The sequence below is a fragment of the Rattus rattus genome, chromosome 3 (genome assembly GCF_011064425.1).
Source record: "Rattus rattus isolate New Zealand chromosome 3, Rrattus_CSIRO_v1, whole genome shotgun sequence".
NCBI classification, from domain to species: Eukaryota; Metazoa; Chordata; class Mammalia; order Rodentia; family Muridae; genus Rattus; species Rattus rattus.
This window is the reverse complement of record NC_046156.1, coordinates 184,673,295-184,688,282: the sequence shown is the minus strand read 5'-3', so window position 1 is coordinate 184,688,282 and position 14,988 is coordinate 184,673,295. Positions and strand designations below refer to the sequence as shown.

The following is a 14,988-nucleotide window of genomic DNA, read 5'->3' as shown; positions in this document are numbered from 1 at the left end:
ACCAGGGTACTCTTGGGTGCCACTGCTCCCAGTATTATGCAGAATTATTTATATCACCTACTCGTTATCAATATACTTCCGGTATTTTTACAGTAGGGTTACAGGGAGAAAATTATATATCTATTTAACCCACATTTCTGTCTATGTTTGAAAAAGGAAAAACCAAGTTCTTTTTTTTTTTTTTTTTTTTTTTAAGTATGGAGGGTCATGTTTCTGTTTGGAGGTGGAACTTTTCTTATCAACTTTTTTAAAGATTTTTATATTTATTATATATAAATATACTCTTGCTGTCTTCAGACACACCAGAAGAGGGCATCAAATCTCATTACAGATGGTTGTGAGCCACCATGTGGTTGATGGGATTTGAACTCAGGACCTCTGAAAGAGCAGTCCGTGCTCTTAACCACGGAGCCATCTCTCCAACCCATCAATTATTTTTTTAATTCACGTGTGTGCAAATGTATGCAGATGCCTTGGCGGTCAAGGGACAGTTTTGAATGTCATCCTCAGGAACACCACCCACCTGTTGGAGACAGGGTCCCTCATTGACCTGGGGTTAACCAATTAAGTTCGACCAGCTGGTGTGAACATAAGGGACTCTCCTGACTCTGCCTCTCTAGTGCTGGGGTCACAGGATTACAACAGTACATACAGAAACTTTGCCTGGGTTCAGTGAAGCACAGATCCTTGTATTTTGAGGATACTTTACCAACTGAGCCACTCCTTGCTGTGGTTTGAGTAGGAATGTTCCCCATTGGCTCATGTGTTTGAATGCTTGGCCACCAGGGAGTAGCACTATTAGGAGGTGTGGCCTTGTTGGAGGAAGTGTGTCACCGGGGTTGGGTTTTGAGGTTTCAGATGCTCAAGCCAGGCCCAGTGTCACTCACTCTTCCTGCTGCCTTTGGATCCAGATGTAGAAGTCTCAGCTCTTGGTATAGCACCGTGTCTGCCTGCACACTGTCATGCTTCCTTCCATGACAGGAATGGACTAAACCTCTGAAACTGTAATCCAGGCCCAACTAAATGTTTTCCTTTGTAAGAGTTGCCATGGTCACGGCAATCAAATCCTAAAACCCCCCTCCTCTCCCAACCATCCTGTTTTATACATGGCATGCTGGGTCCTCCTTTGTCATCAACGCGTGCGCTTGTTGAACGGAGCTTTTAAAGAAGAATGTGGCTCCTTCTCATGTACTTAAATGTGTATGTAACTCTTTCAGTACAGGATAATTATGGATGTGCACGTGAAGGCTATTTGTTTACATATGAGATAAGCCTCTCCAGATTTTGCTTACCCCATAGAGCACTGACATTTTTTGGCCTGTGGCATGGATGACATTTTTATGCCGTTGCTGCCAAAGAGTAGAGAGGGAACACATAGTTCTGCCACCGTTGACAATTTGGTGGCTGCTGAGGCTTCAATGGAGCCTTCCTTTTGGAGTCGGTGTTCACCTGGCCACGCTAATCATGCTTCCTTTGAAAGCTTGGAAGTCTTGTTCTGTTCCTGTCCATTTAATATAAGTATGGTTTGGCTTCAGCTACCTAGAACAGAAGGCCACAACTTTACACCCTGGCTCAAAAATAGGGAGAGGGCTATCTTAATTGCTGTCAAAATGACACGTTGATCTTTACCAAATTGCTGGGGTCGGTTGGCAACAGGACCAAGCAAGGAGGCAGGAACCCAAATCTCAGGCCACCTCCCCCAGGCTGCCCAGGGTTTGAGAGTATTATGGGGTATAGATGCTGGTGATCTAGGAGCCAGGGGAAAGGCGACTGGAGGCGAGAGGAGTAGTGTGCGTGTCATCCAGCCTCACGACTCTTCAAAGTCGTGTTCATAAAGACATTGTGAGCATGATCTGAGAGTGGACTTCTGTTTTCATTTGGTTTTGAGACACACGGTCTCTTTCTGTATCCCTGGGATTTCCTATGTAGACCGGGTATTCTTTGAACTCATGACAATCCTCCGGCCTTAGTGTCTCAAATCCTGGGATTTTATGCATGAACCACAATGCCCCAATACAAAACTGATGCTTTTTAAGGTCCGTGAGAAGTAAGTAAGTAGTTGAGTGTGATGACACATGTTCTCACCACTGGAGGGGGCAGAGGTCAAAGCAGGAGAATCGGGAGTTTAGTGCCAGCCTCTGCTATAGAGTGAATTTAAGGCCATCTTCAGCCAGACTCTGAACAATTCACAGAAGGACTGGGAGGGGGTGGAATCATGGAGGCTTAGTAAGAAATGAAAATGGAGAGAGCCAACTAGTGTCACTAAGCCTAGGCCAGCTGCTGTCATTGATGATGGATGCTGTTCTCCCACAGAGCATTCGAGGCTTCAGTCTTGCTATTTTGAGTTGCTCTTGAGTCCTTAAAAGATGAGATTCGGGCTTCAGTAGATACACACTTAGAATTCTAAGGCCCCCTTCCATGAACGCTCGCCTACCAAGCGCTCAGCCCTCATCTCACGTGCAGTAAGTCTGAAGTAGGCATTTCCCAGACTTTCAGTGGACACGAGATCACCAGAGACAGAGGTTCCTTCCATCTGCCCGCCCCTCAGCCTGATCTCTAGCTTCTGCTCTCAGGGTCACTTCACAGTCTAAGCTGATGCACAAGAGGAGGGAAGACAGTGGAAGGATGCCTCCCACCTCAATGGCCTCCCTCTCAGGAGTCCTCTGCCACAAGACCTGCACTTCTGCTTGCATCTGGCTGGCCAGAACTTGGATCACATGCTCATACTGCCTGTCTGCAAAGAGGACTGAGAACTGTAGTATTTATAGCTGGTTACCGTGTTCTGGCCTCCAACTTAGATCTCTGATTCTAAGGGACAAGAAAGAGAGTAGACATTGGGTAGGAAACTAGTAGACTCCGCCTGTTATACCATCCAAAGATGTCTGCGTCATTTGAAGAACAGAACATCTGATGTAATTGCTTTGGGATTTGCTTAGTCCCCAGAGAAGTAATGAGTGAAGTCCTTGACCTGCAGAACAGTGGAAAGGAGACATGGAAGTCGTCAAGGGACTCAGAAGAAATGAACAGTACCAATAGCAAAAATGTGTTTTATTTTGACTTGTTTTATTTTAACCGATTCGTACTCGTGCTAGTTATAGCGAGGAGCCATTTAAGAAAAGTGAGTGATGAAAGCACAGATCTCCTTAAAAGTCTTTAACCTAAAAACGAGCTTTGAGGGAGACAGGTTATGCAACTGAACTTGGGGCTTCCAGAGTGGAAGCAAGCGCTCTACCGCCACCCCCAGCATAACTCTTGGGACATGGCTTGACTTCACAGACAGCCTGGAAAGGGTTAAAGTACAGACACATCTCTAGGGCCACAGCTGGCTCCAAGCACCCACTCTCTTGAATCCCATCTCACCTAAATTTCTATCGCATCTTGATAGTGTGGCAGATTATGAGTCTCCCATGGACTAGTCACTCCTCAAAAGCCCCGTCACTGCATATTGCTCCATGGACAGCCATGTCTTCAGCACATGAAATGGCCCTTGAAGGTAATTTCAATCCCCAAACCATAACAGTTCTCATTTGAAAAGTGGGAGAAGGCTGGAGAGATGGCTCAGTGGTTAAGAGCATTGACTGCTTTTCCAGAGGTCCTGAGTTCAAATCCCAGCAACCACATGGTGTCTCGCAACAATCTGTAATAGGATCTGATGCCCTCTTCTGGTGTGTCTGAAGACAGTGACAGTGTACTCATATAATAAATAAATAAATCTTTTTAAAAAAAAGAAAAATGGGAAAAAATGTATAGCTCATGGGGTTGTGGGTAGCTGTTAAGATTAAGAGCTGAAAGCCGGGGATATGGATCTGTGCTTGACAGAAAGTGTGAGAGCTTGAGTTTGGAGCCCTAGAAACCCTGTACATACTAGGTGGTTGCGGTGGCCTTGGGAGACAAACAGTAAGCTGCCTAGGAAAACTAGCCACATCATCTAGCTCTGGGTTTGATTGCAAGACCCTGCCTCAAAGTATAAGATAAAAGAATGGTCAAGTATAATTATTGACACTAACTTTGGACTATCACATGCACATGAACACAAGTGCCCACATACATGCAGAATATGCATAACTAATAGCACACACACTCACACACAAACACACTCACACTACATACTTAGACTCACGCTCATGTATACTGCACACTCTCACACATTAATAATATTCTCACACACATACACACTCTCGCCTACTACACACATGTACACACACACACTCACACAATACAACATATACCCACTCACACACACTACATAAATACACTCTCACACTCGTACAACACCACACATACACACTCACAAGAACTACACACACAACTCACACACACACACACACACACACACACACACAGAGGAACAGACTGAGCTGTTATGGACAAAGCAAAACAGTGACTAGCAGATGCTACTAGGCCTCTTGTTTGAGTCTGGTTGGTTGGTTTTAGTTTTGATTTGGGGGTTACTCATTTGCTTTTTGTTTTTTGAGACACGGTCTCACTCTGCAGCTCAGGCCTTAAGCTCACAGCAATCCCCCTGTCTTAGCCACCCAAGTGTTGGGAATATGGGAGTGAGACACCATACCTGCCAGTCATTAGTCCCTGTGCTAAGCACCGCAACTTAAAGACAACCTGTTAATGACCTTTATCTTTAAAATAATGAGATTCAAGCCAGGCGTTCCGGCTGGAGTACAGTCACAGCTACTCAGGAAGCTGGGGCTGCCTAATATACCGTAGGTCACATGGTGAGACCTAGGGAGGGAGGGAGGGAGGGAGGGAGGGAAGTAGGGAGGGAGGAAGGAAGGAAGGAAGGAGGGAGGAAGGAAGGAAGGAAGGAAGGAAGGAAGGAAGGAAGGAAGGAAGGAGAAAGGAAGGAAGGAAGGAAACTGCCTCTGATAGCGCATGCCTATTATTCCAGACCTTGGAAGGAGGCATGAAGAACCCGGGAGTTGAAGATCTTGGCTACAAAGCATGGCAGAGGTTGGTTTGGGCTAAGAGAACCTGTCTCACTATCCTCCTAACCCTCCCCACAAAGAGAAGAAAGGAAAGGGACAGAGAAGTGTGTCCAGTGCAAGTCTTCCTCCTGCTCCCCTGTGTTTCTGAGGGCTGTGTTTTCAGGTAGTCTCACCCAGTAGGCAGCACTGAGAGAGGATGAGGATGAGAGTAGAAACTCAGTGGGTCTCCATGGCAACTCTGCCCGCTTCATCTCCTCCATAAACATGGCCCAGTGCAGTGGCTCTCACTTCGTTTCTGGGCTGTGGTAACATCATCTCCTCCTGTTATCCCTTCAGCCATGGCTAGAGCAAACTCCCTCAATCGAGGGCTTGCATTTAGTTTCCTAGCTTTTCTATCGTGAGTTTAACAAATGTGTCTGATGTTCCCTCTGTTTGAGGGACCTAGAGTGCTCTATCAGATGAGCTCTGATTAGCGAAGTAAGAAATGTGTTTCTGTATTACAGTGTCAGGCGACCATCAAGACATGGGGGTTGCGATGTGTCTGTCTCATAGGCCCTTTCTGGTCATAATTCACATAGTCTAGAAAGAAGTTAAATGGTTTGCTCAAAGATGTTCCAGTCCATTGGTGATGTATTTAGAACTTGAACCCAGCACTCCCGCTCTTAAGTATTGACACTGAATTTGTTAGCAAGCTTACCAATTCTCTACAAATTTTCTTTATCAATTATGTTGTCCCCAAATGAACAGATTTCCCTAGCTTCCGAACTTTACTTCTGTGGGTATCTTAACACCATTGGGTATAATGCTATTAGAACTACTGAGTCTTTTGCCTTAAACTCAAATGGAATGGGCCAGTGAGAGGGCTCAGAAGGTACAGGTGCTTGCCTCCAAGCCTGGTGACCTGAGTTCGGTTCTCGGAACCACAAGGCAGAAAGAGAGAACCCACTCCCACAGGCCTGTCCCCTGACCTCCACACACATGCTCTGGCCCAAGTACACACACCCATATAAATGCACACATGCATGCACGCATACATACATCTACACACCAGTAAATTTTGCTTAAGAATCGAAAGGGTTCGCTAAAGTGGCTGAAACTGTTGTTTTAGGCAGGTTAAAATTTCACGGTTTCTATGGCAAGCCTTGATGTGGTGAAGCCATGGCATAGCTCTGTACCAGTACCGATGGCTCTCACGGTCTCTTCTCTCCGCCCTGGGTTCAGCAACACTAACAGAGCTAATGGTGCAGCTGAGTTCCGGGCAGATGCTGTCCTGTGCTTGCTCAGCAGCCCCAGCGTTCGGCTGCACGGATGATGGCTCAGTGTTTATTGAGACCTGTCAGTGGGTGGCACGAACGATGGTGATGAGCACTTAGCCTAATGAGTTGGAATCCGGAGTGCCTCAGCTTAATTCATTGCCAGGAGTGCGCAGAGAAAAGGGAACAGAACGGACGGGGCTGTGGTATTTTCTGCTACTGTGGTTGTTTACGAGCGGTCACAAAAAAAAAAAAAAAAAAAAAAAAAAAAAAAAAAAAAAAAAAAAAAAAAAAAAAAGCACCCCAAAATTCAGCCCACTTCCTTGTTTCCCTTAAGAAACAACTTTTTTTTTTTCTCCAGAATTTTCTAGATAATTCCAGCAACAATGCACTCCTCTTTCCGGTTTGGTAGGTTAGAACCATTGACCCCTCCTGGGTTTAAACACATTAGCAGTTTTTTTAGAACAAAAGCCAAATTCTTAATTGGTGGTAAGGATAGCCCTCACAGGTATGGGCTAGCCTGTGTCTCACCAGGAGCAGTGGACCTGCCATCTCAAACCCCCCGCCACACCACCTCTGCAGTTCCCAGTCTAGCTCTCGGTTCCTTGAAAATCTGCTACCTTACCACTGTTGTGATAGCTTGGCCTACGTTATTTTAGCTTCTAACTGCCATGTGTGACAGAGTCCTACAGTATTTTAAGAGCCAGCTCAAGCTGGGCACAGTGACAGCCCCCCTCCCAGAGGCTGAGTTGGAGGCCAGCCTGGGCTACCCTTTCTCAAAAGGGAGACTTTTTCTCAGGAAAAAAAAAAAAAAAGACAAAAAAAAAAATCAGGTCAAAAGGCATCTTCTGTTTGAAGGTCACAGAAACACCTTTAAATGGTGGCTCCTCCTTTTTGAACACTTCCCACCAGTTTCACTGGAAGAGCGATTTTTATTCCCATCTCCTACTTTATAGATGAAGCTCTCTACAGATTGAGACTCTGAGAGGTTAGCTTACCTGCCCAAGGTCTTGGAGCTGCACAGGAAGGGGCAAACATACCAGTGAAGCCTGTAGGACTCGAGACCAGCTCTTCCATTGGGCTTAGGCCTGAAACATTCCCCAAGACGTAATCGGACACGCATAGGAAATAATGCAAGCCCTCCTTCCACTGAGGCAACCTTACATAGACCGTCACAGCACTTCCTGAGGGACAACAGGATCCTGTGTAAACTGTTAGCCCCTGTAAGGACAGACATGAGTTACAAACAGGCAATTGCTGGCTTCATTATTTTATTGTTCCTCAGGAGTGTGTTTCCCGAAGGTGCCTGACACACTAATAAAAGCTCTGGGCTATGCACAGCTCCATTCTGTCCCTCAGAAAAGAGCAGAAGGCCAGCAGGGGACCTTCCAGATTACTACTCTCCCATCCAAGCAACGTTTCTTCAATGCCGAGGGAGGTCGGATGTGAGTTTTAAGGTTAGGTACAGCTAGCCTAAAGACTAGTTCCTGTCCTTTCCCAGAAAGAGACCATGAACATGTTTAGAATCCCTCCAAACCACAGGGTCCAATAGTTATCAAGACGTGAGGAGACCATGCCTACCCCAGCTCTCCCAGTCCCAGACAATAGTGAGCACCTAACAAATTGTATCCATAATTACCTAGTAATGGATTTCTCCTCAATCATGACCCCACTGGCTTTAATATAATTCTACATACGAATGTTTCCTCTCTAAGTAATGAGTGCTGGGGTCCTTTTACTTTCAAGGTTAAAAGAATGAAATACAACGGTAAAATATCAACCACAGAAACAAACCTTTGTTGTGATAAGGCATCGCTTAGGTGACTGGCACACATAGTGTCCCCTTGGAGTCACTTGGGTAGATGGAGTCTTGGCTGGTCCCCAACCCCTCCTCCCCACCAGCCCTCTTATTCTCAGGACTGCTTTCTGGAAATAGAAAGCCTGAACTCTGAACTTTGCTGTAGTCAGGTTCCTTACCAGACTGCTCAGCAAACGATAACGTTATTTGCGCGCGCGCGCGCGTGTGTGTATGTGTGTGTGTGTGTGTGTTTGTGTGTAGGGGGGTGGTTTTGTCGTTTTCTTTGTGCTGGGGTTGACTGAGTGGCGTACTTTATCTTGAACTCTAAAGGCTGACCTTGTATTTATTCTCCAATTCAGTCTTCAGGACAATTGGAAAAGACAGATATAATTATTTTTATCTGTTGTTGTAAAGTTATAAAAATATTGTAAAAAAATTACATACAGGAAATTGGGGCTCAGAGTAGTTATGTCACTTCAAGCAAGACCACCCACCCACCTAGCCAGAAGCAGAAAGAATGCCATTTGCTGTTTGATGTTGAAGATGGGATTCTTGCTCACCGTTCTACTCCATTGTCTAAAATGGGCTTAAGCAACATTTTAATGGACATGTTCTTTAATTTTTATTTTATGTTTTCTATATGTTTGGGTGTTTTGCTTTCATGCATGCCTGGGTCCATGAGTGCCTGATGTTCAAGGAGGCCAGAAGGAGGTATGGAAACCCCTGGGACTGGAGTTACAGACAGTTGCGAACCATCCCATGTGGGTGCTAGGAATTGAACCTGGGTCTTCTGGAAGAGTAGCCAGTGCTCTTCACCACTGAGCCACCTCTGCAGCACCTACCTTTTTTCTGTGTCTGAGTGTTCTGCCTGCAAGTATGTGTATCACACATGCACAGTGCTCAAAGAGCTGGACCTAGAGTTGGAAACAGCCGTGAGCAGCTGTGCAGATACTTGTAATAGCTAAGCCATCTCTCCAGCCACCCCGCCCCTTTAAGAGTCGCTTGTATTTCCTTCTGTTTCCAGATGTCTGGGAAGTCCATCTCTTGTGACTAGTGATGTGCTGAATCTTTAACAACTAGCCTTCAAAATCAGTGATTGCTTATTTCTGTGGTGGAAAGAATGCTGCCCTATGGCCACAGACAAAGCACCAGGGTGTCCATAAAAACCTCAATAAAGCCCCAACAACGTAACCATCCTCTCTTTAATCCTAGCAGCTGGGAGGCAGGGGCAGGTAGATCTCTGTGAGGTCAGCCTGATCCACCTATGAGCTCCAGGACAGCCAGGGCTACAACAGAATAGAGACCCTGTCTCAAAAAAAAAAAGCCATTTCCCATGTTCACCCCTCAGTTCCTTTGTAGGTCAGCCATTTTTGATCATGACTGCACATTTGAATCACTTGTGAGCTGGTGAAAATCTGATGCTCCACCTGCAAAGATTCTGGTTTTATCCACTTGGGTGTGGCTAAGGCATCGGTAACCTCACCTAAGCTTACCTTATCTTCTGTGCAGCAGGAATTGAGAAACATTCTCCCAGGAAAAAGATAGCCTGGCCATCACCCATACTCAGCAGAGATGTGGAGATAGGAGGTGACAGCTGTAATCTGTGTGACTAGGATTTACCAACCTCAAAGTTTAGACATTTAGCCCTGAGACATGACTAATTGTGCTTGTTTATGACTTTGTATTTAAATTACTTCAATTGAAAAATGACTTCTGGATATGACCAGACAGCTCAGTTGGGTAAGGGTGCTGACTGCTCAGTGGGTAAGGGTGCTGACTGCTCAGTGGGGAAGGGTGCTGACCGCTCAGTGGGGAAGGGTGCTGACTGCTCAGTGGGAAAGGGTGCTGACCGCTCAGTGGGTAAGGGTGCTGACCGCTCAGTGGGGAAGGGTGCTGACTGCTCAGTGGGGAAGGGTGCTGACTGCTCAGTGGGGAAGGGTGCTGACTGCTCAGTGGGGAAGGGTGCTGACTGCTCAGTGGGGAAGGGTGCTGACTGCTCAGTGGGGAAGGGTGCTGACTGCTCAGTGGGGAAGGGTGCTGACTGCTCAGTGGGGAAGGGTGCTGACTGCTCAGTGGGGAAGGGTGCTTTGTTATCAAGTCATAACCTGAGTTCTAGCATCAGGATCTATGTGACAGAAAGACCACTTAGGTAGCGCGTAACACAACTGGGGGCAAAGCCAGAGGCCAAGCATGGTGAATTGCTCATGCTTGTTGTATTTTATAAAAAGGAAATCAGGGATATGTTTGGTGGAGGTTCGTTATGTTGTGGGCAAAGGGGCTACCTCTGCAGGCCCACGCTGAGGCATCCCTTCTGCCTGAGGAACCAGGCATACAATGCCGGTATAGTATGGACTAGAGTTTATTTAGGGTATGGGGAGAGGAGTTGAGGAGTCAGAGAGAGAGAGAAAGAGAGAGAGAGAGACCATGAACATGTGAAGAGAGAATGGGGAGAGGAGAGAAGAAAGAGAGGGAACAAGAGAAAAAGAGAGAGAGAAAGAGAGGGAGAGAGAGGGGGGAGGGCAAGCAGCCCCTTTTATAATGAGTCAGGCATTCCTGGCTGTTGCCAGGTAAGTGTGGGACAGAGCCTAGACAAAATGCCAACAATGCCTAAGTAATAGTGCTCAAAAGGCTAACTGCACACTCACACATGAGTGCATGCATACAACACACACACACAACTAAAACTAAAAAAAAAAAAAAAAGTAAAACAAAAAATCCACCTTTCCCTTGGGGACATTTCCATGGGTGTGTAAATTTAATAAAATGTGTTTTGCTTTGTTTTTAACACCTCCTTCCAGTGCCTTTTCACTTAGACTATGAGTGGTGTGTAACAGAGTGTGGCTATTATGACTGTCATCACGTCATCATGTCCCTTAGAGGGGCTCTTCAACAACTTTATGACTGTCTCGTCCACCGGACGCTGTAGTCTGTTTTGGTCAAGTCTTGATGATTAACGGGTATGCATTTGTTCCCAGGGCAAGCTCTCCAGCATCTCTCCCCAAACAGACCTAAAGTCAGAGACTTCCCCCTTACTCGGAACAGCCTGGCACCTCTGCCGGACCAAAAATGTAAGTCCTGGAGCCCCTGCCTGGCTCCCTCCGCAAGCCGTGTCAGGTCTAGACAAACTCATCAGGTCCAGGACTTCACCTTATTTTTATAAAGACCATTGGGTGCCAATGTTTGTGCACAGAGACAATCCCCCAAAGGACCTAGAAGGTGGTAAATAAACACTAATAAATAAATAAATGGAACATAATCTCTCCCCTTCAGGGAATTTTGCTTGAAACACAAACACAGCAGCAGGAGTTTATTTGGCTCCGTATTATCTAATGTCCTTAAGAATGTACTTTAAGCTGGATGTGCTGGGGCATGGCTTTAATTCTAGCACCCTGGCGGATGAGAAGTTCAAGTCCTGTCTTGGATCTATAATGATGGGATTTGAGGGCTGCCTGTGCTACAGGAAACAAGTCTCAAAAAGGGGGTGGGGGAGGGGCGGGGGCAGGGCTCTGAAGATGACTGATTCCCCTACCCTGTGGGATCCAGCCCAAAACGTTCCTAAGCCGGAAGGAAGTATCTGGTTTGTTTGGTTTGGTTTAGTTCTGTTTTGTTTGAGACACGGTCTCGCTGTACAGCCCAATCTGAACTTAAGTTCTCAATCCTCCTGCTTTAGCCTCTCATATGTAGGATTACCTGCCTACCCAGCATGCACGGTTCTTTTACTTTCTTTAGTCAGCTGTATTTATTTATGTCACAATATTTTATGTAAAACTCTCATAATGTAAAATGGACTCCCTCAGACCAGAAACCTTCCAACCGAATGAGCCCAAATAAATAATAAACCTGCTATGTTTATTATAGGGCCCCAAACACCTAGAAATTCTGAGTTCATGTATCCTTACATCCACATTAGGAGGTAGGTTTTTTTTTTTTTTTAACCACTATTCCCATTACACAGGCAGGAAAACTAAGTTCAGAAAGGACTTTTCCAGCATCACTTAGGTAGCATATAGAACATTCAGGAACAAAGCCAGAGGCTAAGCACAGTGGCTCAGGCTTGTAGTCAAAAGGCTGAGGCAAGAAGACATAGAACGTGAGGCCAGCCTACATTACCCAGCTAGTTCAAGTACAGCCTGGGCCAGATAGATACTGTCTAATAAAAGAAAAAGCTCGAAAGGATAGAGAATCAGCTGCCTCGTGAGACAAACAACGTTTACCAGATGTCAATCTAGTTTCTTCTTTGTACACAGTCCCACCATGTTTAACACATGCACGCACACGCATGAACAGCTTCTGCATTCAGTTGTGAATTAGATCATTCTAGAACTGGCCTAACAACTTCAGACAAGTTCCTAAACCTTTCTCCTCCGTGGCTGCACCAATAGCATCATGAGGAGACTGTCAAGGGATTAAGTGAGACAACATACTTGCAAGCCTAAGACACTTGGCATATTTATTTACACAGAGTCACTAGGCAAGATGCCCTTTCTACCCCAGGCTAGAGTTTGAATGGGGCCAACCAAGAGTTCAAGAACTCATAAGTCAAACAGTGGTCATTTTTCAAAGTGATGTAAACCCAGAACTGGAGCCATTAATCCAGAGGAGGAGTTAGAAGCGGGAAGCCAGACTGGACAGACTGACCCCCTGCCCACCCTTACTGACTTGTACACAGTGAGGGTTCTGAGCGGTGTCTTAATGGGGGAAACTCAAGTCGGTACTCTCCTTTAATTGGCTTGGACTTGAACATGGCCTGGAGAAGCCAGAGAGGCTTTCACAATTAAATTCCAGGAGACAAGACAAAGATATGTAATCGACTTTGCTGAGTGCAGAAGAAATAGAGCAAGCCGAGCCCTTCCCAAAAGAAACCTGAGAACCTTTGGAGGTTTGCATGAAAGCAAACATCTCCAGGCTTGCTCAGAGCCATGTGCTAACTTGGTCACCCTCAGCTGCTCCAGCCCAGAGAGAGCTCTGGCACGCACACACAACCACAGCATGTTGGATCAAAGCTTGCACTCTTGTATTTGTGCATTTTTCAAATCCCTGACGTTGACGTGTTGTAAGCCTGATTAGATAGGAACACACAGCATTTCTCCTTAGTCCAGCTCCCACCCGCACAGGCTCCTTTAGAATTGTGCTTCCACTTCCTGAGAAATCGTAGGGTTCTCCTGAACCATCCCCTAGGCAACTCTGGGAGAAGCAAATTTCAAAATGTCTCTCATTCTATCCCCTCCCCCTTCTCCAATCCAGTTCTGTCTGGAGAACCCCTGAGAACGAACCGGGTGCTTCCAGCGATTCCAAGCCAGAGGGGACATGACCCACCAGCTGAAGAGAGCGAGTGGTCCTCCAGTCCCACCCACGACGAGAACTGACTGCAGGTCGCTCTGTGGAAATATAGAAGACTTTTATTTTTCAACTTTCCAAGGGTGAGATTACTCTAGTTTATATGAGCAAAGTCTTAATTTTAGTAAGCTGCGTTCTACAAGCCACTTACGGTTTTATAATTCAAGGTTCCTCATTTCAAATAAATACACTTCCTAAATACTCACTTAGAATCTCCAGGTGTGCAAACATCACCCAGTCTATGAGTTTCTGTGGACCCCCCCGCCCTCAACACACTGTAATTCAGAAACAAAATACACACCTGAAAGGAAGGCTTAGGTACGTTTCATTTATGTTTGTGCCATGTTTGCTGCTTTGTCTGGGTTTTTTTTGTTTTTTGTTTGTTTTTGTTTTTCTTATTTGGTGATTTTATGTATATTTTTAAGTGTATGCTTTGCTGAATAAAAAAAGAAGAAGAAAAGCAAATCCTAGACTTGTTTTTCAAATTTATTTCCATTCTACCTCGCCCTGACACAGCTGAATTAAAATACAGCCCTAAATTCCCACAGCAATCACAGTGTGTGACTTCGAAATGCTCAATCTTCTGCAAAATATTTTCTGACATTGTCAGCTCCTGGCTAAAACCCAAATCACTTGGCAGTGTTTACGTCTCTTCTTTGTTATTTAATTGTTTCCACCTTCTGTTGTTTTCAGAACATGTGATGGCCCCAATAATAAAAAAGGGTCATGAGATCTGGCAGCGTGTACTTCCTGGTCTGGTAGACTTCCTCGCCCTGTCCTCCAACATTCTACTATTCTCTGTGTTAAGAATTGTCTTCTTTTGTGTTTCAAAAAATAATGCTTTCTGCCTTCAAGACCTTCTCATATTTGAGATTTAGCAAAGTTCCGGAAGATGCCCTCCTTCGCTGAGAAGAGGACGTGCTATTTAGACTGACATTGGCTGGCAGGCTCGCCTCAAGTCACATGAGGCGACGCTCTGTTATCATCAGGTCTGAGGGTTTTGGAAATTGGTCCAGTGTAGCATTTGCTATTTCATGTCAGGGCTATTCTTTAGTTGGAATAGACATGATACAGAACCTTCTTCCTGTGGCACGTTCCAGGACACAATGTAGACACTCAGACACTGAATTTATTTTCCAGAAGGGAGTAGAGATATAGAAAGGGAGGTGTAGAGAACAGTGGTGGTAAGGAGTAGCCAGAATCCGGTCCTGCCCATGCCAGTTGTACCTGAGGCTGTGAAAGAGAAAGCACAATGCTCAACCTTCTACACTGAGCAGAGCTGAGGAAAAGCCCATCCTTGAGAAGCAGCTTCTGAAGGGTCTTCTTTTCGTGTCGTTTTGTTTAGGGGAGGTGTTTTTGTCTTTAAAGCATCAAATTGTTAGATTGTTCAGTGTTCGGCTAGGCTACTTTAGAATGCATTTTCACCCACTAGTAAGTGCCTTGCCCTGCACTGACTGCCTGGACCAGCCAGGATCGACAAGTTTTTACTTCAGTAGTAAGCACCCACCCCACCCCACCCCAAATCCCTTTAGTCAATGCATTTTGTCCCTCAGCCACAACCCATGTGCCGCTCCGGCTGCAGACCTCAGTAGTATACAGTATAGATTCCATCTCAACCTGGTTTCTGTGGGCGATCAAAGCCGAGAGTCATCATTTCCTC

The 14,988-nt window shown here is 45.6% G+C and overlaps 1 protein-coding gene across 1 annotated transcript in view; it reads left to right on the top strand.

The window, feature by feature from the left end:
* The window catches only part of Ankrd55 (ankyrin repeat domain 55), a 98,107-nt gene extending 84,362 nt beyond the window's left edge, over positions 1–13,745 (top strand). Inside the window, exons 10-11 of the mRNA XM_032898896.1 lie at positions 10,967–11,059; positions 13,236–13,745. Of these exons, the coding sequence (XP_032754787.1) occupies positions 10,967–11,059; positions 13,236–13,357 (215 nt within the window). The 3' untranslated portion in view covers positions 13,358–13,745. The remainder of the gene's footprint in view (positions 1–10,966; positions 11,060–13,235) is intronic.
* The last annotated feature ends 1,243 nt before the right edge of the window (positions 13,746–14,988 follow it).